The following is a 25,336-nucleotide window of genomic DNA, read 5'->3' as shown; positions in this document are numbered from 1 at the left end:
TTAATCACCGCCCGTCACGTGTCATCTGTCACACTGCTGTCCGCTTGCTCGTCCGCCACCTCCTCCCACCTCACTGTCTCTCTTCGCACTACGGATATTTCGAGACGCTTGGACGCTTCTGTTTTACCCCGAGTACCTTTAAAAACCTCCAGTTGAATTTATACACGTTCTTGAGTATGTTTTTTTAAATATTTCTACTGGTATGATAACAAGATTTCTACATTACTAGCAGCAGAAACAATCTGGAGAACACACATAGCCTTAGAAAACGCTCGTATTGAGAGAACAGAATACCGACTTAAAAGTATCTGGTGATTCATGGTTTTCGAAGCTCCAATACAAAGGTGATTCATCTGTGACGTCATCATGATCCGAGAGCCGCCGTGCGCGAGGCATTCGGGTGACTCATGGCGTATAGATAGCTTGGTTGTTGTAAATTTACTCCCGTTAATTATATCTCCATTTTTTGTTGCGGTACTATATTGTCAAGATGAACGGTGGGGAGCAACAGAGACAAACGAAGCGAGATAGTGAGACATGCTTTGGATCTCTGCCCGTTCACGCCACGCCACAGGGACAAGCACGCTATCTATGGGTGGAATGTGTAACTTTAATCCTCTATGTTCAAGATCTTACCAGTTAACTCTATCATTTTCTTTATTATATAACTCCTTTTGTCTAATCTATTTACAGTTGCTTATCTTTTTATTCACTCATTCGTTTATGGAAAATGTAGCTTTAATTCCCGACTTACAACAAACTTTATTATTCCTAACTTTATCTGTTTCATTCATTCATCATTCATATTTATTCAGTCATATTTAGAATGGGTGACTTTAATTTTCCCACGTGCAGTCTCTCAGCGATCACCCTTGCATCGTAACTTCTCAGCCTCAACTGCATGCTGGCCTCTGTTCGCGCCGCTTGTGTGTAGCTAACTGTCAGGCGGAGGAAGCGTGTGTTGACCCTGCCCCAATTGTAAACGGTCCGCGTTAGTGCTTTATAGTAACGTTCATAATAGTTAACCCGATATTTTTGAGGTGTATATCATGTGGTATTATTGTTTGAGTGTTTTAATGGCGTTGAATAGTTCAGGTTGTCCTACATTCATATTTCAAGTTCCTTTGTTTGCGATGATTCAAACTTGTTACATTTATTCTAACTAGGTTTTCATTAATCATACTTTTTATTGTATTTCGTTTTGTTTATTTACTAAAATCTATCTTATTTCCCACGCATGAAGGAAAGCAGGAAAGCTCGTATGAATCTTTTTTTTTTATGTATGATGGGAAAGCTGGTCAAGGGAAACATAAAACAAAAAAAAGGAAAAAAAAAAAGGGCTCACTTAGTTGCCAATCCCCTTGCATGTCTGAGAGAGTTAAATAGGAAAAAAAGGGGAGGAAATGCATTTTTTAAGCTTTACAGTCGTTGAAGTGATGTATTGAAAGCTTTTAAACTGTTTGATGGGGCACATTTTTAAACTTAACAGGCCTCGAACTTACTATTTATAAAAGGCTCACTTAGTTGCCAGTCCCTTGTAGGTCTGAAAGAGTTAGCCAAAGACAGGGATAAATGTCTTGAAACCTCCCTCTTAAATAACGTCAAATCGTAGGAAGATGGAAATACAGAAGCAGGTAGGAGGTCCCAGAATTTACCAGATTACCCTGCCTCTAATAAGAAACTAAAGAAAAAAAAAAAAAGGATGTTTAAAAGGTAGGTTTGGAAATGTGATATTATGCTATTTCCTCGTCATTTTATCTTATACACTTATCTATTCATTGTTTATTTATGTATTTCTATCTAGTTTGCTTTTTTATTTACTTATTCATTATCATTATTGATATATATTTCTATTTAGTTTTTCTTATTTATCTACTTATTTGTTATTATTATTGTTATCATTATTATTATTATTATTATTATTATTATTATTATTATTATTATTATTATTATTATTATCATTATTGTTATTATTGTTATTATTATTGTCATTATTATTATTATTATCTATTATAATTATCATTATTATTATTATTGTTATTATTATTATTATTATTATTATTATTATTATTATTGTTATCCTTATCATTATTATCATTATCATTATCTACTGATCCTTTCTAACATTTCTTTTTTTTAGGTTATAGTGTCCACCTAACATCCCTTACGTGACTTCCTCCTCCTCCTCCTCCTCCTCCGGTCATGGCCTCCCCGCAGCCCTGCCCTTCCGCTCCCCAGCAGAGCAAGAATAGATCACCGCTTGATTCTCAGGATGAAGTATTTTAAGCAAAAGCGAGACAGTTTCTGCTGGAGGAAGAGCAATGCGTGTGAGTTACTAGGTGTTTTTCTCCTTCTTATCTAGAACGAGCTTGACAAGGAAGAAGAGGAGAGGAACGTGTGTGTGTTTGTCTATGTGTGTGTGTGAGTGTACGTTCTTGCTGGCCCTCTCTCCTTCACCACTATCACTACCACCCCTACCAGTGTTTGTTCTCTCCTCCTTCATTCTCACCACCATCACTACCACGTTTAGCATCAAGGTTGAGTGTATTTCTAGCCGCATTGTATTCCTTCCCGTGGCAGTGACCGTGCAGTGCTGGTGCGGGCGTCCGATCTTCCTTCCCTCATACCCTTAACTAAGTCTCTCTTTATGACTGTTATAGATAAATCAGAGTTGTGCCTTCAATCAGTGATAAGGAGTTTCAGATCTTATTTTCGTCATTATCTTATAGTTTTGCTCTCTCTTGCTCTATTTGTGAGGAAATGTATAAACAGAAAAAAGTAATACTGTTAATCTTCGCATTAAATTTTATCTTACTTGCTTTTCCTTGCATTTGTGAGATCAAAACTCATTGAAGTGTTTAGGCGCCTACCTGGTGGTTCTCGTTTTGTCTCCTTCCTCTCCCGTGCATGTTGTTGTTAAACACCATAGACACTTTTACTTGCTCATGTTCTCGTTCTCTTCCTCTCCCTCTATTGCTCATTTCCTCCTCCTCCGCCTCCTCCTACCACTATTAATACTATCTTCCTCCCTCCTCCACTTTCATTCCTCCTTTTCCTTCTCCCTACATTCTTCATTTATTTTTCCTTCTTCTCCTCCTCCTACTATTATTTATGTCTACACATCTTATTCTGGAGAACACCTGGAAATACCTGGCAAACGCTGGATATTGATGGAGATATTGACGAACAGACGTGGAGAGGAAAGATGGAAGGTCTCGGTGGAAGTAAAAAAATAATTGTGATGCTAGTCAGAGTTATGAGAAAGACCAAGCGCTACCTCTCCCGCGCCGGAAAATTTGTCTTGAGCGGATATAGTGTTTGTTAAATCGCCAAAAAACACTTCACTTATTAGAATTCTCCTGTACCCACCTCATCTCCCCTTCCCTTCTTCACCACAAACCTGCCTCTCTCCTCTTTTTCCCTTCCCTAACCTCCCTTTGCCGTCAAAGAAACAAGGATAACTTATAGTGGAATATAAAGATAATTTTACTAAGCGATACAAAAGTCTATACTACATAATATACATCTCATACACCAATGATAATTTATCTTTAGCATATCAATGTTTTTCTTTCAGGCATTTCGTGTTTAAAATTCGAAACAAAAGATAAAGAGCAAATAAATTGAAATCTACAGTGATACGCAATACATGTGCTATAAATAGTTCCATACAATAAATACATTCATACATTTATACAAGAATATGTCTTTATAGTCAGCATGTGAAACAAAAATACACAAAGCACGAGACGGCACCACAGGACTCTAGAGGCACTGCGGCGCCTTGAACCAAGCAGCCTTCGAGACGGATTTCACACGAGCGGCTGCATGACTGGTGCCCGAGTCGCGCCTCTCGCCTTCCTGTGGAAGGAGAGTTAGGCACGGCGAGGTGTCACAGGAAGTCGGGTTTTTTTCAATACAGAGGCTCGCCACTGAATGGAGAGACAGGAAGCCAGATATGTGGTGCAGATGCAGGGAAGCGTGTGTCGTTCTTGGCAAAGCCTCGAGGTTGCTTCTGTCTGTCAGCTGAACAAGGAAAGACTGGCACAGTTTTCGAGAGAGAACAATAAATTTTCTGAAAGTAAAAATATGTAGAGAAAATACTTACAAACAGTGAAAACGGTGCATTCAAGGGACGGCCACTGGTTTGAAGGTCAACACTGACGCAATAAACTCTATTAAGGAGTGCAAAGGAAGAAATGTTTTGTTTAACGCTTGACAATGGAAGCAAATTTCAATAATGGGCACTCGCGAAAAACATCCACCTTCACGTCTCTCTATAAGGGAGGAACTTTAGGACTACAGCAGTTTACACAGGGGCAGTAATGGTCAGCACCCCGTCAGCAGACAGCGCTGCAGCAACCTTCTCCGGCTCTGACAATCCTGGAATGGAGAACCGACGCTCAAATTTGTTGTTGCCCTTCTCTCCTGTGACCATGACGGAGCCATCGAGCGCCTTCACGTCCAGCAGACCGTCCACGAAGTCCTTCACATCCATGACAATTTTGTATCCATCCTCCTCCTTCGAGACGGTCGCTGCCTGGTTGTCCTCTTCCTTAATAACCTTACGGAGGTTCCTGTACGTTTGGATCTGATCGTCATCCTCCTTCTTCTGAGTCTCTTCATTCTCAGAGCTTTTCTTCGTCACCAAGTCATCAACGGCATTTTCGAAGTCATCCCAGACTCTCTCAAATGTGGAGTCCTGGAAGAACCTGCCTCGTCGCTGAATGGGAAGGATTCTACTCTGCACTGACGACGAGGACGATCCAGAATACTGCGTAGAGGTTTTCCTGTCAGAAGACGAAGACACCGGAGTAGAGGGTGTGTCTCCTTCCCTGACAGTCGGAATTACCCTATCGAAGGACCGCGTCGCCTCGCCAGCCTGGGAAGTGCTTGAGGTGCTGCTGGAGGTCGCATCACCACTACTAGCGTCGTCCTCTATTGTAAGAGGGATGATTCTGGTGGCCGATCCCTTACGCCCGGTAAACTTGACCTCCTGCTGGGTCCTCTGGGTAGCTGAGTTGACGGCCATTCCATCCCTCGTGGTGGGGATGACTCGCTCCTCCATAGACGTGCTGGAGGAGCAGCTTTCCTTGCTGGGTGACTTGACGGGGGTCTTGCATTCCTCTCCCTTCTCCTGAAAAAAAAAAAAGAAAATTCATAAGGAATAAGAAAAGAGAATGCATGGTAAAGAGAGCAAAGAATGCGTCAATTACTCATTTAGTTAGGCAGTTTAGAAGAATATTGCTAATGTATACTGGGAATGTTTAATTAGTATTTCTTACTCTGACATCGTTCCTAACTCCGTCTCGCTTTCTCTTAAGAACATAATACATAGTGTGTATGTGTATGTGTGTGTGTGTGTGTGTGTGTGTGTGTGTGTGTGTGTGTGTGTGTGTGTGTGTGTGTGTATGTGTGTGATTTCCCATGTTTATTCCTTCCCTTCTTATCGTGTTGACATTAAGGCTCTATCACTGTCTCCTTCTCCTCCTCCTCCTCCTTCTCCTAGTACTACTACTACTGCTACTACTACTACTACTACTACTACTACTACCACCACCACCACCACTACCACTATACTCACCTTTCGGGGGGCGCTAACTGTGAGAATGCCTTCGTCGGAGAGGTCAGCCACCACTCCCTCGGTGTTGGTGTCCCGTGGGAGTGGGAAGCGGCGGTGGTAGGTTAGATCACCTGCTTCTGCCTTCACCACAGCCGCGTATCCTTGTGTCTCCACTGTGATTTGTCCGCTCGAGTACTTTCCCATGTCCAGTACAATCTGTTTAGGAGGAGATGTGAAGGTTACAGCTATTGTACGTATATTTAAGGTTAAAAGTTCGCGTTATTGTATAAGTCATTTCCTGAAGAGTCTTGATATTGTATAGTTAATCTGTAGCACTTGTTCTGAAATTTGTGTATAAGACGAGATCGTAACCTTGCTGGCCGTAGAAAGGGTGGGGAGAGGGTGTTTATATGTTTTAATTTGCTCCTTTCTATACGTTTTTCCTTACCTCTCACACGTGGTATAGTAAGCAGTCCGAAATTGCAATGCCTAGACTGATAACCATTACAATAATGAACGAGGATCACATAAACTAGAAATTTGAGAAGGCTGAAAGCATGTTTGGGTTCATGGTATAATGTAAACATTACATAACTCCTGAAAGGTGACGAGTTGCGTCACTGGGAATAGTCAAAAGTTACTGAAGAGGGGATGTCATGTGAAGGGATGTGTGTGTGTGTTTGTGCGTGTGTGTGTGTGTGTGTGTGTGTGTGTGTGTGTGTGTGTGTGTGTGTGTGTGTGTGTGCGCGTGAATGTGTGTGTGTGGTGCCAAGGTTTTGACACATTGGGTTGAACGAGTTCACGTCCGTCATATCGAGATCAAGTGGAGACAGAATTTTAGGCCAAGCAATGAGGGGAAGAAAAATAGTAAGGTGTTAGTGTGTCAAGCATTTCCCTTACGATCACCAGTATGGCATCCGTATGTAACAAATTGTAACTATAGAGAGTTCATTAAACCGTGTCTCATGAATAAATAGAACCCTCTTTGTTGTAACTATACAGTTCATTAAACCGTATATCATTAGTAAATAGAACTTTCTTTGTTGTCCGCTCCCCCCCTCCTCTCTCTCTCTCTCTCTCTCTCTCTCTCTCTCTCTCTCTCTCTCTCTCTCTCTCTAAGGTCAGGCAGGCGTCACGTCCCACTGACTCACCACGTAGTTGTCGGGAGTCTCGGATATCGTGGCCGCCTGGTTGTCGTCTGAAGCATCGCGCTCTCTCAGCTTCCTGTAGGAGGCGAAGCGGTCAGCTGCGGAGGAGCGGGAACGCCAGCGGTCCAGCACGTCCTCCACAGCAGTCTTGTAGTCATCCTGAAACCCGCTGAAGAAATCGTCCTTGAAGAATAGACCTCGGCGGGAGATAGGCAGCCGGAGCCCCTCGCCCAGCAAAGAGCTCCCTAGTGACATCCTGAAGGCGACTTGACTCGACTGTAAGCACTAGACACACTCCCTCTCTCAGACCCAGCAGCACTGTGTTCCGTTTGGCTGCCACTTGCCCCTCCTGACTGGTCTCCATCACCTCACACGGCTACTTATGAGCCAAGCGGCCCCTCACTTGGCACTGTGCCCGTGACGAGGCTGTGACGTCATAAGGTGAGGCAGACGTGCCCTGTCAACATTCTCCGCCATGTGGCTCTCTGATCTAAACATAGCAAAGCGTCGCCACCAGGTCACTAATTCAGAGGAAACCGTGATCGCTCTTTTTTATTTTACTCTCTTGCGTGCACTGTGCCAGCTAATTGTACGTGGAACTAAAGGTAAATAATGGAAGAGTTCCGATCAGCCTGAGTCACGCTTGGCAAACTCATGGCACCCGTTGAGGTGAAAATAACATAACAATTCATAGTCAGTAGCCAAGATTCTCCTCCTATCCTCCTGCCTCCTCCCAGTCCTAGCCGCGCTGAGAACCACTGGAATACCCGCACACCTACCCACCGCAAGAATGCCGCACCGTCTCATGTGACTGGCATCCTGTTGCTCCTCATGTCATCCCGAGGCGTGGATGTGGGTGAGCTTGGCAACATTCTGTCAACACAACACCTGTCACCCCTAACTCGCGCCACAAGCCTCTGTGTCACGATTATTGGAGGCTCTTCTGCTTAGTGTGTAATTTGTCACGAGAGAAACCAGAGGAAGTAAGGTATTATTATTATTATTATTATTATTATTATTATTATTATTATTATTATTATTATTATTATTATTATTATTATTATTATTATTATTATTATTATTATCATCATTATTTCATTTAGTAGTAGTAGTAGTAGTAGTAGTAGTAGCAGTAGTAGCAGTAGCAGTGAGCAGCAGCAGCAGCAGCAGCAGCAGCAGCAGCAGCAGTAAGCAGCTGCTGCAGCAGCCGCAGCAGCAGCAGCAGCAGCAGTATGCCGTAACAAAGCAGCAGCAGCAGTAGCACCAATAGCAGCAGTAGCAGCAGCAGCAGCAGCAGTAGCAGCAGCAGCAGCAGCAGCAATAGCAGGAACAGTTGCTGCCTGAACAGCAATAGTAGTAAAAGTTGGTGTTGTAGTAATAGTAGTAGTAGTAGTAGATAGTAGTAGTAGTAGTGGTAATAGTAGTAATAGTAATAGTAGTAGTTGTAGTAGTAGTAGTAGTAGTAGTAGTAGTAGCAGCAGTAGTAGTAGTAGTAGTAGTAGAAGTAGTAGTAGTAGTAGTAGTAGTAGTAGTAGTAGTAGTAGTAGTAGTAGTAGTAGTAGTGCATTAATAGCTACAGATTCAAACGCGGAGTTAAATACTTCTATATAAGCAAATTCACCAGCTAGACCGGTTGTTGTGCTACAAAATCTGATGCTAACATCCCATGACAATGATGACACAAAGCGCTAATACGTCTGGTGATTCACAGACAGACACGCCAGTATACGTAGACATTCCCTGCCACAAACTACTGATTGAGTGATAAAAGCTTGGAAAAACGTATCATCATTTTGCATTGTGTGGCGCAACAATATCGATCAGTAAATAAAAACAATCATGCGTCATCAAGCAAATGCACGCACCTACTGAGATTAAATAAAGCACTTGTTTGCTAGGATGAGAGCAATGAGCAAGGATGAATAGGAGGATGTATGAAGTATGTGATTGTGATGCTACATTCATGCATTAACATAAATATAAGAAGAAGAAAATGCTAAGCGTAGGAGCTAAGTAATCGAGCCGAGCTGTATACAGAAAAACCACAAGACAACCAACTGTTTGTTAATATCAGAAAGAGAAAGAGCAAGAGGGAGGAGGAGGAGGAGGAGGAGGAAGAGGATGCGTAGAAGGAGGAGGATATGTGCTTATGAAAGTATAACTCGACACCCACACAATATCAATATAAGGAGATGACTCAAGTACCCAGGAACTCAGTAACTCGCAGAATACTCGGAATGATTAACAATAAAAGAACAGCGCCGCGAGTTAACACCTAGAAAACCACACAATAAACAGACCCCCATACAATATAACCAGAAACAGATACGTTCAGACATAACGAAAAGACACATGAAGCTTTAAATTAGACTTCTGTACGTGTGGAGTGCCTTGTTTTAGGTGAATTATGTAGTTTAGAACGTTTAGTTGAGTTAGCGCTGTGGGAAGGCGCAGGAGGCGGTGCTCTGCTGCTACACACTCTGACGGGACTCCCAAACAAACCCCAGCCAAGCCACTGCCTCGTCCGGGGGTATTTCAGCTCTACCAGTGGCGCTGTGAGGTATTTTAAGACACACTTGTTACCTGTGCCTAGGGACGTGGCGGTGTGTTAAATGTGTGTGTGAGAATTGTGATATTTAGTGACTGGTGGCGTCTGTCAGGACCTGTGTGGGAGCTCGGGCTGTTTGCTGGCTGGTGTAGGTGGTTGTTTGGTAGTTTTGGTCTCTCTCTCTCTCTCTCTCTCTCTCTCTCTCTCTCTCTCTCTCTCTCTCTCTCTCTCTCTCTCTCTCATGTGTGTTTGTAATGGTTGTATGTTAATTTTTTCCGTTTATTACCTTATTCCTGCACCGCATCAATTTTTTTTTCTCTTACATTTGTTTCTTCTCTGCTTTGCTATTTGTATTCTATTCCATGTTTCGCTTTGTTCATTTCATAATTTTTCTCCTCTAGCTCTTGGTTTTTTCTCTATTCCCTGCTGTCAAGTTAGTTTATAGATCATTAAGATAAGCTGCGTGAGAGATAAGAATTAGAGTAGAGGTCACAGCACCCCTTCAGACGCCCTGTCGATGTCCCTGTGTGTTATAAGGTTGCATTTAGGGTAATCAAATCCCTTACCCTGTACCAGTTTACTGCCCCGCATTTGAGCCCTACTCTCTGAATCCCATAGCAAAAGTCACAGCATGTCCTTAGGCCCCCTGGTGATGTCTTATGTGAGTCCTTGTGTGTTTAAGGTTCAGGGTAATCAGATGTATCTTAATATGTACCAGATCAGAAATTTTCCACACGTAAGCCCTAAAGAAACGATGAACTATTACAAAATTGAAGTGTTTTATCTGAAATTGTAATGATACTGTATCCTAACCTGTATTTCTGTCCTTCCTTTCATATTTTTTTTTCTTTGTAAACAATGTGGGCTTTTCACACAAAATTACGGGTTAAAGGAGGTATCCGTGGCCTGGATTTGAACCTACCTATATGCTTAGGGACCCCTTGGCCCTTGAAGTGCATGTGGTTCTACTGTACCACATTTTAGTCCCTCCTCTTAAAGTTTGCACACTATTCCAGTCAAGCATGTCCCTATGTGGAAGTGTTTCAAGATTACAGAGTGGATCACATGTGTTAGTTTCTTTGTGTTATAGTTTTCAAAAGAATGCTGGAACTTGGGATAATTTATGTTACTGAGTGGGAGCAGTTATAATATATTGTAGCTTACCTAAGTATTGCCCAGGTGTGATATAAATTATGCTACTGACACGGTGACTTGCTGGATTGTGTGTGCGTTATAGTTCTCCAAAGTTCTTGCTTATTTAACAGAGTACTGGCAAGTGAGCAAGTTTGTGTTACTGACTGTGAGTATCCATAGATCTGGAAGTCTCAGTATTGTCTGTAATGTGTGGTGTAAGTGATGGTAAGGACAAAGTAGCAAAGAAGTGCCTGATTCCTTAAGTGTGAAGAAGATTGTGTGTGGAAGAGAGAAGTTTGATCTGTGAAACTAGTGTCATTAACTGATAAGAATCATGGTTTATTGTGTTTCATTTTGATCTTCCTTGTTTATATTGATCTACATACCAGGCTGGCAAAGCACCACACACTCAGACATCATTCACCATAGCATTGTTGGCACCTGTTGGAAAGGGAGTGGATAATGATGTTTTCTTTGTGTGTAGATAGACAAGGATGATGAAAGGGATAGTCTTGTGGAACACCCTTTTCTCTAATAAGATGATGATGATTTTTCTATATCTATTTTGTATGTGTGCAGGTGGAGGACAAGGATGGGGTGCTGTGGGGACAATGGAGGGCCCGTGCGGGAGGAGGAGCGGAGACTCACTGATGTTGTGTGGCTGGTGGCATTCTTCCTATTCCTAGTGTTGATGGCAAGTATTTTTCTTCAGTATAATGGAGTGAGATAGTGGTGATGATTACGAGTAGGACTGCTAGGTAAGGTTTCTTCTGATACTGGTGGATACTTGAACAGAGGGTTGGTGCGTAAAATGTTGAATCTGGGACTGATAGATGAGAGAGCCTTGTAAGCAATCTAGTTTGAGTATTTGTGTTGAAACATTTATTTTTAGGTTTTGCTCTTAATCTGAATCTTTAATAGAACATTTGGTTATTATTTTTGTGATCTTAAGCTGATCTGATTGGCTGTATAAGTGTTAATGAGGTTGCAGGACATTCATCCCTATATTTCAGCTAATTCTTTCAGACCTACAAGGGGACTGGCAACTAAGTGGGCCTTCTTTCCTTTATTTTTTTTAATTTTGTTGCTCTTGGTCAGTTTTTCCCTCTTAAAAAAATTCACATCATTCAGTCATTATTTTGCATGAACATATGTAGGAAATGGACTTCAGGTAAGGATGCAGTGTTCATAATGGTGGTAATATTTTGTAATGCACATTGTTTTTATATGGCCAAAACTATGATTCAAGAAAAAAAATGACTGCTTTGTTTTAGTTTATCCTAATGCAGAAAACTTTGAGCCTTGGTAGCTCAAGTAGAAAGAGAATGGAGAGAAACTGATAGCTTTGTTTCGGCATTTCATTCAGTTAAGTTTTTGTACATGGTCTTTATCTCCTCAGATTTTTATTGGTGCCTTTGCTCTGGTGTTTGGTGATCCCCTGCGGGTGGTGAACGGCTATGACAGTTTTGGCAACGTGTGTGGGAGTGACAATGAAGACATGAAGGGACACCAGGATTCCCTCTTAGTGTTCTCTGGTCAAGATGTGACAGACTACAGGTATGCACTGCTGCTGCCACTGTCTGTCTCCAAGAGGCTGCACAACATGAGATTTTTGTGGAGAAACGTTTTTACTTATCACCAACTGACATGTTTAAGTTTAGGATCTTATGGGGTGCAACTTGATTAACACTTTCAGTACTGGGACGCATTTTTACCTTGAATTTGGGTGTGATTAGACGATATTTCTTTACATTAGGAAGGGTCTATGAAGGTCAGAAGATTAATGGACACAGTCTTTACTATTTTTTTTATCCCCACATGAGTTTCTGAAGCTGTATAAAATTACCAAATAGTAAACAGAGTAAATATGAAATGATGTCCTGATCCTGATACTGATGATGGGTATATGTAATAGTGCAGGGCTAGACAAGACTCATGTGGCTCAGACTTAGCTCATGGACTTATTTTCTTTGGCCTAATGCATCTTGTGACTGTTTTGACTTGTTTCTTATCTTAAAAGGGATTATTATGTGGGAGCTCACTGGTTATGGCAATTAGACAAGCTGTTGACAAAAATCTGCTCATGGATTTATTTTCCTTGGCTTAATGTATCTTGTGACTTTTTCATGTTTCTTATCTTGAAAGGGATTATTATGTATGAGTTTGCTGGTCATAATAATTGGACAAGCTTCTCATCTATTGACAGAAATCTGCTTTTCAACATATGTTTATCATCAACAAAGAGATTATAAGAGTTTTAGACAAAGTAATTATGAATGACAACAGCATATCCTTTCTTAATAATCTCATACATACCAGTTTCTTTAATCACATTTCCTGTCCATAGATAAATTAGTGATATTAGGTAGTTGTCCTTGGAGTGACATTAACGACATGCACAGTTAATAGCTTCTTTCATCACAGGTGGCGATTTCTTTCCTGTGCCAGTAGATCAGTGAGATAAGGTGGCTGTCCATGCAATGACATTAATAACCCTATCACTTCTTTGCTTTCTTCACCTCAGCTACGTTCTGTTCTTCGATGTCAATGACCTGGATGGATCCCTCAAGACCTGCGTCAAAGAGTGCCCAGACAGAACTCTCCATACCCTTCAGGATATACATGATTTCTACAACCGCACAGGATCAAAGCTCTGCAGGTGTGTTGAAGGGAGTTAGATAAAGACTCCCATTACTGAAGTATGTGTGTGCGTGTGCATTTTTTGCTCTCTTTTTGTGTGACCTTTTCCTTTTCCTTTTTGTGCAATCTGCTTACTGTTTTCAGGATGTTTTTTCTCCCACAAAGCTTTGCAGGTGTGTTTAGAGAGTAAGAAAAAAATGACAAAGGACTTGTATTAATGTGTATGTCTGTGTGAGTTTGAGTGTTGTTGTGTGATCTGCATACTGGTACATGTTTTGCAGGGTGTTTGTGTGTATGTGTTCTGGTATGTGAGAATAAGGTGGCAGAATTTTTCTCTCCGTTTCCATAATGTGTGTCACTTCTCAAAGGTTTTATCATTATGGATACATATTGCCTGTTCTCATTTTGAAGTGTTTATACTTGAATGTGTCTTGCTCTCTTCCTCATTCTCACAAGGGATGGACAATGTTGCATATGAGGTAAGTTTTCATTGACCCAAGTAGAGTTGTGTTTCTGTGAGTAGTTTTTCCAGTGTATGTTTGGATAGCAGTTTGCAGCAGAGATGTATTACCATCATTTAGAGATGTACCGATGGATTGGTATCAGTATCGGAATCGGCGGTATCGGCCCATTTTTGGGGTATCAGTATCGGTATCGGCTTATTTTATGCCGATACTTCCGATACCTAAAAGGAATTTACTACTTAGTGATATATTCGATATAACTAAGATATTGAAGATACCAAATTAATATAATACGGCGTATTAAGTTTCTGTGGTGATTACCGTATGTCATAGAATACTGTTTTCTGTGGTAATAAGCCACAACCTCTAAATTGGACGTGTATGAAACGCGTATAGGCTGAACTCTGGCATTCTGTCACACGGTTGGTCATGAGTCACCAACTCACTGTCTCTCAGTCAGACTCTGCTCCTCCACCCACACAAAGTTCACACAGGTGAAAAGCTTATGTTTTTTAACTATAATCTAAGAATGTCAAACTTCAGATATTGAGAATCCAACAAAATGTATATATATATATATATATATATATATATATATATATATATATATATATATATATATATATATATATATATATATATATATATATATATATATAGTTAGGCATTTTGCATTATTGTAAATAACAGCATATTCTTATTTGATTTATAATTAACAGTGCTAGTGCTAGCCTTTTCCAAGATATCATACTGGAATAGGTGGAAGCTCGAATTATATATGTATATTAATTTTAATGCAAGTTTAATTTTTGAGTTACTTGTGTTAACCTAAGGATGTAAAAATTCCATAACTAAGAAAGTAACGATTCTGTTTTGTAATCATGTGCATTGTGTATAATTTGTTGCATATTAATTATTTAAGATCATAGCAATACACTAGAAATTTAGAATAAACTAAACTTTTTCTATTTAATTGAAAAGATTATGTGAAAGCTCATTTTTCTGAATTGATCTACTAATTTCTAATGAATTAATATCAAAGGATGTCAGATTTAATTAAAGAGAAACATACACAACAAAATGAGTTTCTTTTGCTAATATTTTTTGTCTGTTTTACAATTTTAATAATTTTAAAAATATTTTTGATCGCCAAAATATCGTCAATAAAATTAATAATGAAAATGCACAAGACCAAAAGGTCGCTAAAGGAGTAAGAAGTAAGAATTTAAAATAACTGAAAAGAATCAGAAAACTGAGAAGATATTCATTCCAATTACTGAGTAATTTACCTTTGCAAATGGCTTCAAAAAGCTTCTTGAATTGCTTCTATTTTACAAACGTTCTCAGGACTTACAGCATCCCCCAAAACAAAGCCTCCCATCTGATAAGGCTCGCCGTCCACCAACTCATCCTGGTGTCCAGTGCAGTAATCACTATAAGTAGTAGTATCGGTATCGGCCCAATTAGGTAGTATCGGTATCGGTATCGGAATCGGCCAAAATTTTGGTATTGGTACATCTCTACCATCATTAGTGTTGATTGTAAAGTTTTATTGGTGTATATCTACTTCCCATTGGTGTTTAGTTAGAAGAGGTGTTTTGTTAATCTTATTTTGACTGCTAGGTATGAGTATGGCAAGTGTTATGAGAAAATAGCTTGGTAATAGTGTTTTCTTTCTGTTTATGGCATCTTATAATACTGAGTTAGGCTTTTCATTGATGTACTGCCACTTCTTGTGATAGATTCAGACATTTCTTCAGCATAATATTTTTAACTTCAGATATTTGAATGGTGACTGTTGGATGTTTTTCATACCAAGATTACAATTTATTTTATGTAATTTAGATGCATTATTTCATTAACATAGTAATTTTGACCTCCAGATGTTGCTGTGACACATATTACAGCTTTTAATATTAAGTTTGACATTTCTTTCATGTATTTATACCAAGTTAGATATAATGTAATGTGATCTCAACCTGCAGATATGATTATGACAAGTATGATGAGGATGTGAGGTGGATGGATGACCTTCCGTACCCTTCCGTCAATGCCAGTCTGCTGCTCAATGACTGCCCCAAGCTGCCTATCTTTCAGAGGTACCAGTGGTTGTGCTGAGAATTGAGGTCATATCATTATATTTCTAAGCTTCTTTTTAATGTGGAATTAAATCATATTAAAAGAAAGTAGGCATTGGTGAACATGTCTTAGAAAAAGTGAGAAAAGTGATGGCAAAAGTAGTATCTTTGTGAACTTGTGCATATATTTTTATTCTTTTTTAATGTAGACAACAAAATCTGATTTGATAATGGTCCTTTGTTAAGAGTGTCAGATCTTTAGCTATGGATATTGTGTTTCTAATGCTTTATTCTGCCATTTTCTCAAGGAGAGGGAGACGGTGGGAGAAAAATTCTACTTCTGTATTGATAGTTTATTTAGCAAACCCCACAACCCTGCAGACACTGATCCAATCTTCATTACAGCAAGCCAGTGTTGAACCGGTGTGTCCCATTGAAGGGGGAAGGGCTGCGGGGTGTGCTGTACAACCTGTATGGCTACCTCAACACCATGGATGTGCTGGAGCAGGTATTGGCTGACCTGTACGCCTCGTGGCACCTCATCCTCATCTTCATCTTCATCACGTTATGTAAGTCAGGAGGCTGCAGCAGCTTTCATTTTGATAAGTTATATTTTCTTTAGCTATGGTGTTGATATAGTTTTGTAGATATCCTTCACTTAACTCTTTTTATTCCTGTTTTCCTCTCTTTCTCACTCCATGCAGTGCTGTCATGCCTGGTAATGATGTGCCTGCATGTGATGGCCAGCATTGTGACATATGCCATTGTGGTGGCTGTACTGCTGGTTTCTATTGGTGAGTATTGCTGGAATTTAATTTGTTATGCAGTTGTGCATATTTGTGGAATAAACTCAATATGATGACCTCACAACTCACCCTGTCTTTGTGGATCATGAAAATCAGCTTAGGATTAAAAGATTGATAAACAAATGCCAAAAATGAAAATGAGCATGTTTGTGTTTTTAATCACCCTGTGTGTAATTGCTGGCCTGGTATATAGATGGACAAGTAGATGAATTTTAAGAATTTATAGAATTAAGAGTATGAATGATTAGCGTATGAATGTGTCATACTTTCTCTGGGCTATCCTCTTTGAGATTGTTCTGGTATATAGGTAAGTTGATAGACAAATGGCTGTCCTTGCTGTGACCCAGGGAGTGTTTGTTTGCAGTGGCCTCAGTGTTGCTGTGGTGGAGTTACATCAGTGTGCGACTGCAGTTGGACAGCTCGCCGATGGAGCAGACCCTCATGGAGACAGTGCGCAACGAACGGGCTCTGCTGGTTTATGCAATCCTGTCCACTATCATCATGGTGAGCCTCACTTGCTCTGCCTCTTTGTCATCCTCAGTCTCAACACCCTCACTGGAATGAAATGAAGTATTAACAGAATTTTAAAATATGTGCTACTTTTCATGTCAAACACCCATGCTTTAGTATTTAATCTAATATGTATGTAATCATATTTGATGCTGCCCTTTCACTGTCATGTACTGGGCTCATCAGTTAGTATTTGTGCTAAGTGTGAAACAGCTTAGGCCTCAATGATCTCTCTATTCATTACATTCACTGATGGCTTTCACAATATTCTCTTATGGCCATAAAGGTGAGTTCACACTTGGCAATTCACTGCTAGAATTGCCAGCTGCCTCAAGCTGCACTGGCCTGCTTGGTAGACTTTGATGCCCACTGGCTGGAAATTTCAGCTGCACCAGCAAAACTGTCACGTTGGTCTTGTTCTGCTGTTGTTCGTTTACATTGATTTCCTGTGAAGCAGCTTCCCCTTCAAATCTGCTTGTGTGAACTGCTTCCAGTTGGGAGGACTCATTGTCAGATATTACCAGCTTGTGGGAGCTGGCAGTTCAGCAGTGAATTGCCAAATGTGAATCCACTTTAAGACTCGGGATCCTCTCAGTTTTCATCCCCTTAGCAGCAGCATTCTTTCAAGACTTATTTTTTCAGGTGATCCTCATTGTCCTGGTGGTATGTGAAGCCACACATTGCCATGGTGGCTGAGCTATTCAAACATGCTGGAGGCTGCCTCACCCATCACCCAACCCTCCTACTGCAACCCGTGGTCACCTTTGTCGTCCTACTGGGGCTCTTCTTTCTGTGGGTGTGGGTGATGGTATCCTTAGCCACTGCAAGTAAGATTTTTTCAGTGTGTTTTGTTGTTTTATAAGGATTTAGGGCTCTGGTTCCTGACTTGCTGCCTTGTGTTGCCTTTACCACTGCTGGTTTTAACTTGGTTTGGTAATTGGTAGAAACTTTCCAGAGAAATATATGAGAAGTTAAGGTGCAGCAAGAGGAGAGATCTTTTGTGCTCATAAACAAGTAAGACTGAAAGGATGATTACCAAGAAGATAATGAAAAGAAAATTTGAAGTGTATAAGCTATAATATATAAAGTTTGTATCTTCAGATGTAAAAGATTTAGCTTGAGTCGTTCCTTAAACACACTTTCCTGCATTGTGGCTACCTGATGGTAATTGCTCCTGAGAATTCCTTTACTTAATAAATGAGTGTATAATTTCAGATATTAAGGTCACAATTTCTACATTAACAGAAAACCTGAGCATAACCAGCCTGCAGTCACCACACCAAGAGATGCTCCTGAACCATTCTGCTCTAGAAAACAAGTCCCTTAATTCCTCTGCCATCATGAAACGTTAGTCCCTCAAATTTTAATCATTTACTGTGTGATTTGGTCAATTTTATCACTTTCATTACTTCTATAGCCACAACTCCACAAGTCTAGCTTATTATCTCTGCGAGCCAGTGTTAGCCTCTTCCTTGGAATTTCCTTATCCTCCTTATCTTGGCATTTATTTTTGTTTTACGATCTTATTAATTTGCATCAGTGTCTTCTATGTAATGCTTGTGTAAGTTTAATCTTTACAAATTTTAGTGGCACCATATGACTGATGTTTCTTTCTTTCCCTTTTTAAATTAATGTAATCAGTCACAAGCCTGTTTATTGTATGTAGCAGTGTGTGTCAATTCTGTGTGTGTTTGCAGCCACTCCCTTTGAGGCACTGGAGTACATGGACCCGACATGGGTGCGTTCCCTGTGGTGGGTGTGGGTCGTTGGCCTGGTGTGGGTGGCAGAGTTCATCTTGGCCTGCCAGCAAATGATCATTGCCTCTGCTGTGTCCACCTGGTATTTCTCAAGGTGAGCAAGATCAGATGTGATTTAATTTTTACATGGAATACTTCTTTGTGGGAGTTAAAGTTTCAGGGAGAGACATGGAGGTGGCATTAGGAAGAAGACATGGGTACAATAATTATCATATATAACTGCAAATACTGAGAAAGATTTACGAGGCATCCAGCTCTGTAAGGACAGAAAAGTAACTTGTGTGCACTTAGTCGTAAGGGCATTAATTGGAGAGATACCGATTATATGATGGTCTTTGTGTTAGTGCATGCATATATTTACCTTGTCTTGGCTGCCTTGGTGGGTGATATAATCCTGGTATAGGTGTATGCAGAGACAGCAGTATTAGCTATGATAGCCACTGATCCAGCCTGAGATGAGACATACCACACATATCCATAAAACTGAGTGAGATTAAAAGGTATGTGAAATTCTAGACAAGGGACCGCAGGGAAGGGACGGCACCCAGTATGGTGGTCGTGGCGGACACTGGTGATGTACCACCTGGGCACCGTGGCTAAGGGCTCCCTGCTCATCACTCTCTGCAAGCTGCCAAGACTCATCATCCAGTGGGCCACCAAGAAGTAAGGAAACTGTTATACATAGTGATTTATATGTGGTATTAATTTGTTTTGGTGGTCATGGTGAGTGATGAATAACAACCAGGGGTGTGGAGTCGGAGTCGAGGAGTTGAGGAGTCGGCTACTTTTGGCCGGAGTCTGAGTCGGAATTGGAGTCAGAGTCGGAGTCGGAGTCGGAGTCAGTAAAAATATGAGCGACTCCGACTCCTTTACGTGATAAATTTTCGAGTAAAGATTCCACTTCATGGAGATTCCTACAAATTGGGAGAAATTGACTTTGTGGAGGATGTGTCCAATGAAGCACTACATATAAAGATATTTTTATTAATTTATGATAATTATATAATCGTCAAGTACACTTTTATTATGGATTGACTCGAAAATATGTAAGTATTGATTCTCTTAACTTTCGTCTTTTTTGGGTGTGGCAACTAGCGGGCTTTTTGTTTAATCTTTTCCCTTGGCCACCATCCCTGATGTAAAAAAAAATAGACTATATTGTTGTACTGTAAAAAAAAAAAAAAAAAAAAAAAAGCGGAGTCAGAGTCACAACCTTCAAATTTCCTGGAGTCGGAGTCGGAGTCGGAGTTGGAGTCGCAACATTTAAATTTACTGTAGGCGGAGTTGGACTTGGACTTTTGAAAATCCGACTCCACACCCCTGATAACAACTTAGTGGATGTCAGGATGAAATGTTACCCAGCTTGACCATGGTTACTGTTACCCACACAGGTGCAAAGATCCAGAAAACAGCTGCGCCCGGTGTGGCCTGCGTGCCTGCAGCTGCTGCCTGTGGTGCTTTGAAAATTTCCTTAAGTACATGAACCACAATGCCTACACTGTCACCGCCACCAGAGGCACACCATTCTGCACCTCTGCCAAGATTGTAAGGCTGCCACTGCTGCTGCTGCTGTTGTCTTGGTTTTGCAGTTGTTTGAGACACAGTGACAGTTCTTATGTAGATGCTAGTCATTCAGGATCAGTACCTTATTAATTCTTATTTCTTTATATTTTAACCTTTATTTTGTATGTAATTGAATGATACTTACTAGTAAAGTGAAAGATATTAATTTTATGCAGATTTTAGCTGATTTTGGCCATACCAAGTCTGATCAACAGCTACTTGTTGGATATTCTAGATTTTTGACATTATATATCTTAAATCCTCTCACATCAAGTTGGCTTCTTGCATTTATTCTTTGACTCACTCATACATATTTGAAAAAAAAGGCTATATTCAGAAAAATGTTTTACCAAATTGTTGCTGATGAGGATGTTATTGGTGACAGGCATGGCAAGTGGTGGTGACCAACATGCTGCAGGTGGCCACTGTGAACAGTGTCGGGGATTTGATGCTGTTCTTGGCCAAGGTTGCTGTTACAGGAACTGTGTGCTGCATTGCCCTGCCGGTGCTGCACGCTGACCCAACGCTCCACCTCTATGCTATTCCTCTCATTGTCATTGCTGTGTTTGCATTCTTTATCACCCACTGTGTGTTTTCTGTATATGAAGTAAGTGTTTTGTTATGAAGGTCACATTTTTCCTCACACCACTTTCATTATCATGGTAGGGATGTCTGAACATAAGAAAATAAGGAGACTGCAGCTCATGTGACTTAAACAAGGCAATATTATTAACATCACCACAGTAATCATTATTCCTTTCATCACCACATCATTGAGAATTATCACTCTTACCTTGTATGTTCTTAATCTCGTACTTATTTGAATAATGGCATTGAATACACTTACTCTGGTTTAGGAAAAGTTTAAAATCTATTAATGATCTTATTCTCAGATGGCAGTGGACACACTCTTCCTATGCTTCTCTGATGACTACAACACCTACGACACAACAGACGGCCGGGAGCTGGTGGCTGACAAGGAGCTGTACGAGTTCATGGTGAAGCACGAAGACATTGACTACAAGAAGAGTCACAAGTCCAGGCACAGTGAGGTTCCTGAGACAATTCGTTTCAAGGAAGTTCAGGAAGCAGTTTGAGTGTGGGTGAGTTGAAGGGGGCTGCTGCTCTCTGGGTGAGTCATCCCTTGCTGGTAGAGGAAGGGTTTGATGTGCATTATGATGCGTTTAGAGGAGAGATAAGTTAATAGTGACAGCTCCCTGCTCACTGTTTGCTGCTATGCATCGATATTATCCTACATTAAAGATTAAGTGTCTAGTTTATGATTGTAATTATTAGTTTAAGGAATTTAGTTGTAGTTATCTGTATGTGTAAGGGTATGTAGGTGAAGCATTGTTGCCCAAATGGGATGAAATTTCTCATGACAGCAGGTTTGTGTAGAGTTAACAAGTGGCTGGCTGGCCATGCTCTCATTGATGGTGGCCCTGCAGTGGTGGCCACAAGGGAAGAGGCTCCTTGTAGGCATTATTTTTTGCTTTCAACCAAAGCTTTACTGTGTTACTGTTATTATTTATTCTTTACCTTCATATGTATGCAATATTTTGTCACATATGCCAGTTTTCTAAGGAGCAGTCTGTGAAGCTTCTTTTTTAATGATTGATTCATTCTATGTAATACATTTTCAGATCAAGTCTTGGACAAAAATTTATTCATGTGCTATGCCAGTGTGCCTTGAATTCTCTTTCGATTAGTGCTCTAAAGTATGTGGATTAAGTATAAAGTAATGTGTATGCTGTCATTGGAATATTTATGGTGAGTGATGGGGATTGTAATGGAAATACTAGTGAAAGGGAACACCTCAGGATGCTGGCTGCTGTGATGGCCTCATGGACTCACTGCAGCCAGATGTGTAGCATTGTGTTTGTGTATTTACAACATTTTCACTTGCACACACCAACATAAAAGACTTCACACGCACAATGTATCTTTGATGGGTGTGGCAGAGGCACACATAGGTGTCTTGGGTCCGATAGTGTAATGTTATATATTAGATCTGTGATTTCCAGATATGTGATATTTGTGTTTACTGTATATTTATCAGTTTTTTGAGGAACTATAGAATTTTTTATCATTATAAACATGAACATGATCTATTTTTGTGCCACTATTAATGTACAAAGAAAATATTGTGCTGTTCTCAGATTATTTTGTGCAACGAAAGTATTTTTGATGATTTTGTAAAGTGAATGAAGTGTGTTTGTGAAGGTCAACAGATAGGGAGTCAGCAGAATTCATACAGCGAATGAAAACTTAAGAATATTTCATCATGTTTCTTGAGGTTACTTTGTCTTGAAACAGTTATGCGAATTAAGAATATTTCATCATGTTTCTCGAGGCTACTTTGTCTTGAAACAGTTATGCGAATTAAGTTAGGTGTGGCCTTCAGGCAAACGGGAGGAACTTGTTTATATTAGATCCATCCCTGTTGCATTCTGTGGCCCTGTGATGCCAAAAGAAAGAAAATATTGATAAAAGTCAGGTTCCTATGTTGTTCCTATTTGTATAACTGCTTTCTGGTATACATCCACTCTGGGAACTCCTTTAATGTGGTTATTTTCTTCTTGCTGGTGTAGAATGCATAATTTTTCCGTGAGCTAGATGCAGTCATGAGGTAATTGCTTGCTGGGAAATGAGACTGCAGTATTTTCCTTTGAGAGATGAGGTGGCCAAGATAGCAGCCTCCATTAAGTGGTTCTTGGGGTTCATGATTGACTGTATTCTTAATATGTAAAGCAGTTTTATAGAGGAATGGTTTTTAGACAATGAAAACTGGGACTTTTTTTTTTCAAACTCTTAGGGCATATTCACAAAATATTTCCATGGTTCAAAATTCATGCTATTAATTTTCAAATGTATATATTTTTAAAGAAGCAATGATGTACTAATCATTTCTAGTTTGGGAATATAATCTTGTGTTTTAATTTAAATTTACTCTGGAAATGTTTTAAAAACCTAACTAGTAGTAAATGCATTGCAGATAGTTTGTGTACTGATAAGTTTAATGCTGCATCTTGTGTTTACTTGTCATTAATCAATGGACCAACATTTATGCATAGTACCTGCAATCAGCTTCCAGTAATGTGAATTGTATGTGTCTTAACCAATGATCTCTAGTGTTTGTGAAATCTCCAAAGAAGCATCACCATGAGATTGATTGACTACTTACTATGGGTAAATGGGAAGGTTAGGGTATTATCACGTGGTAGACGACATACATTGAGGTGTGTCTTGAGGCTCTTTTATCTCATTCAGTGAGGATTTCGTATCAGTGTGTAGGTTTGTGTGGTGTGAGGTGTCTCTGTACTGGGGCCACACAAGTTAATGCTCTTAATTACACTTGTCACAAGGAAATGTGTAATGTTAAACTGCCATGTCCTTTTATCTGAGCTGCCATGGTGGAGGTACACCCTTAGTTGCATGTTGTCTAGGTAGGTGATAGGAGTTTAATGCATAAAATTTAATGTCCTAGTTGTGAATGTGCTATTGTACTTAGAATATGTTGTAATATTACTTCTTTTATTATATAGGTGCTTGTGTACTTATGCCCAAATGCAACAGTGTGTAAGCTGCCTGTAGGTCAGATAAAGGGAGTGTCTCAGTGTGTGGGTAAGGGCAAGCTGTCATGTGGCTCCTTCTCACCTCAGTTGTGCTCAGGTCAAGCCAGGGGAGCTGCTTCACCACAGCTTCCCTGAATCAGGCCTTGGAACATTTGCATCCAGTACTGTTGTGATGACTATATATTTTTGTTATTTTTCACATAAAAAAATTAGCTCATATAAAAATAAGTTCAGATTACCATGTCAAAATATTTGTTGTTCAAAGTGCTCCACTCACAAGTGTTTGTAGTATAGTTGTACTCTTGCTTGTAAGTGATGTTAGTGAATGATGGAAGGTCACACAATTGTTTACCCAATTTACAAGTAGTTCTTACTCATAAAACAATTTACTTTTAGGTTGAATGTCCAGAACAAAGTGTGTTTAACAAAATACCTAAAGCATTCCCTGTATTGTTTATTTTTGGCAAAGATATTGATTTTAACTTTACAATATTGTAAAATGAACTTACAAATGTCAGTGGGACCTTGTTAACAAAAGCATGTTAACAGAACTAATGTAAGATGTGATTAATTATTATGTATAATTACATGCAGTCTATTATTTAAATTATATTGCAAATCATTTCCAAAGTAGATTATGTAACAGAGAAAACCTTGTCTTCTACACCGCAGCTCCAGCCCTTGTTTGCTACCCAGCAACAGTGCTGTGCTTTGTGCAGCAGTTAATCATGTCTGGAGTCTTTCAACACTGTGTGGCTAGAGGAGTAGATGGAGGAGGAGGAAGCAGAAGCACACACACACACACACACACACACACACACACACACACACACACACACACACACACACACACACACACACACACACACACACACACACACACGGTAGCTCAGTGGTTAGAGCGCTGGCTTCACAAGCCAGATGACCGGGGTTCGATTCCCTGGCCGGGTGGAGATATTTGGGTGTGTCTCCTTTCACGTGTAGCCCCTGTTCACCTAGCAGTGAGTAGGTACGGGATGTAAATCGAGGAGTTGTGACCTTGTTGTCCCGGTGTGTGGTGTGTGCCTGGTCTCAGACCTATCCCAAGATCGGAAATAATGAGCTCTGAGCTCGTTCCGTAGGGTAACGTCTGGCTGTCTCGTCAGAGACTGCAGCAGATCAAACAGTGAATTACACACACACACACACACACACACACACACACACACACACACACACACACACACACACACACACACACACACACAGAGTTATTCACTAATCATGCAATCATCTGATGAACAAACTTAACATTTAAACATATCATTTCCTCATGCTGTGCACTGGAGACAAACTTAAATGACCCTTAACAACACCATGTTGGTCTTGTTCCATTTCCTGAGAGTGGGAGAGTAACAAGAAAGCTGGGTAAATAAAAAAAAACCCAGTTGCTTTACTTTAAGTAAGAGATACGTTAAAAAATAGATAAATGAAAGCACAAAAGTCTGGCAGGAAATTAATACTCTGCTCACTTTACATACGGCACTGTTTTAATGGTGAAAATGAAGAAA

At 40.1% G+C, this 25,336-nt stretch overlaps 2 protein-coding genes across 2 annotated transcripts; one reads left to right on the top strand and one right to left on the bottom strand.

Annotated features, from left to right (window-relative positions):
* Positions 1–3,473: 3,473 nt before the first annotated feature.
* Positions 3,474–6,966, bottom strand: LOC123499055. The gene is made up of 3 exons (XM_045246642.1): positions 6,715–6,966; positions 5,585–5,779; positions 3,474–5,137 (listed from the first exon to the last, which is right to left on the bottom strand). Exons 1-3 carry the CDS (start codon positions 6,964–6,966, stop codon positions 4,310–4,312), a joined length of 1,275 nt encoding a protein of 424 aa, XP_045102577.1. The 3' UTR covers positions 3,474–4,309.
* Positions 6,852–24,375, top strand: LOC123499054 (choline transporter-like 1). The gene is given in 16 exon segments (XM_045246641.1): positions 6,852–6,989; positions 10,973–11,087; positions 11,793–11,950; positions 12,918–13,052; positions 15,483–15,596; positions 15,981–16,144; positions 16,280–16,369; positions 16,746–16,885; positions 17,534–17,553; positions 17,555–17,718; positions 18,137–18,238; positions 18,589–18,742; positions 19,165–19,311; positions 20,040–20,193; positions 20,597–20,818; positions 21,105–24,375. Coding segments are annotated over 15 exon segments (2,070 nt in total). The 5' UTR covers positions 6,852–6,989; positions 10,973–10,985; the 3' UTR covers positions 21,309–24,375.
* Positions 24,376–25,336: the final 961 nt, after the last annotated feature.

Source organism: Portunus trituberculatus, chromosome 49, assembly GCF_017591435.1.
Source record: "Portunus trituberculatus isolate SZX2019 chromosome 49, ASM1759143v1, whole genome shotgun sequence".
Taxonomy (NCBI): Eukaryota; Metazoa; Arthropoda; class Malacostraca; order Decapoda; family Portunidae; genus Portunus; species Portunus trituberculatus.
The sequence above is the reverse complement of the archived record's forward strand: the minus strand, read 5'-3'. Positions and strand labels throughout refer to the sequence as shown.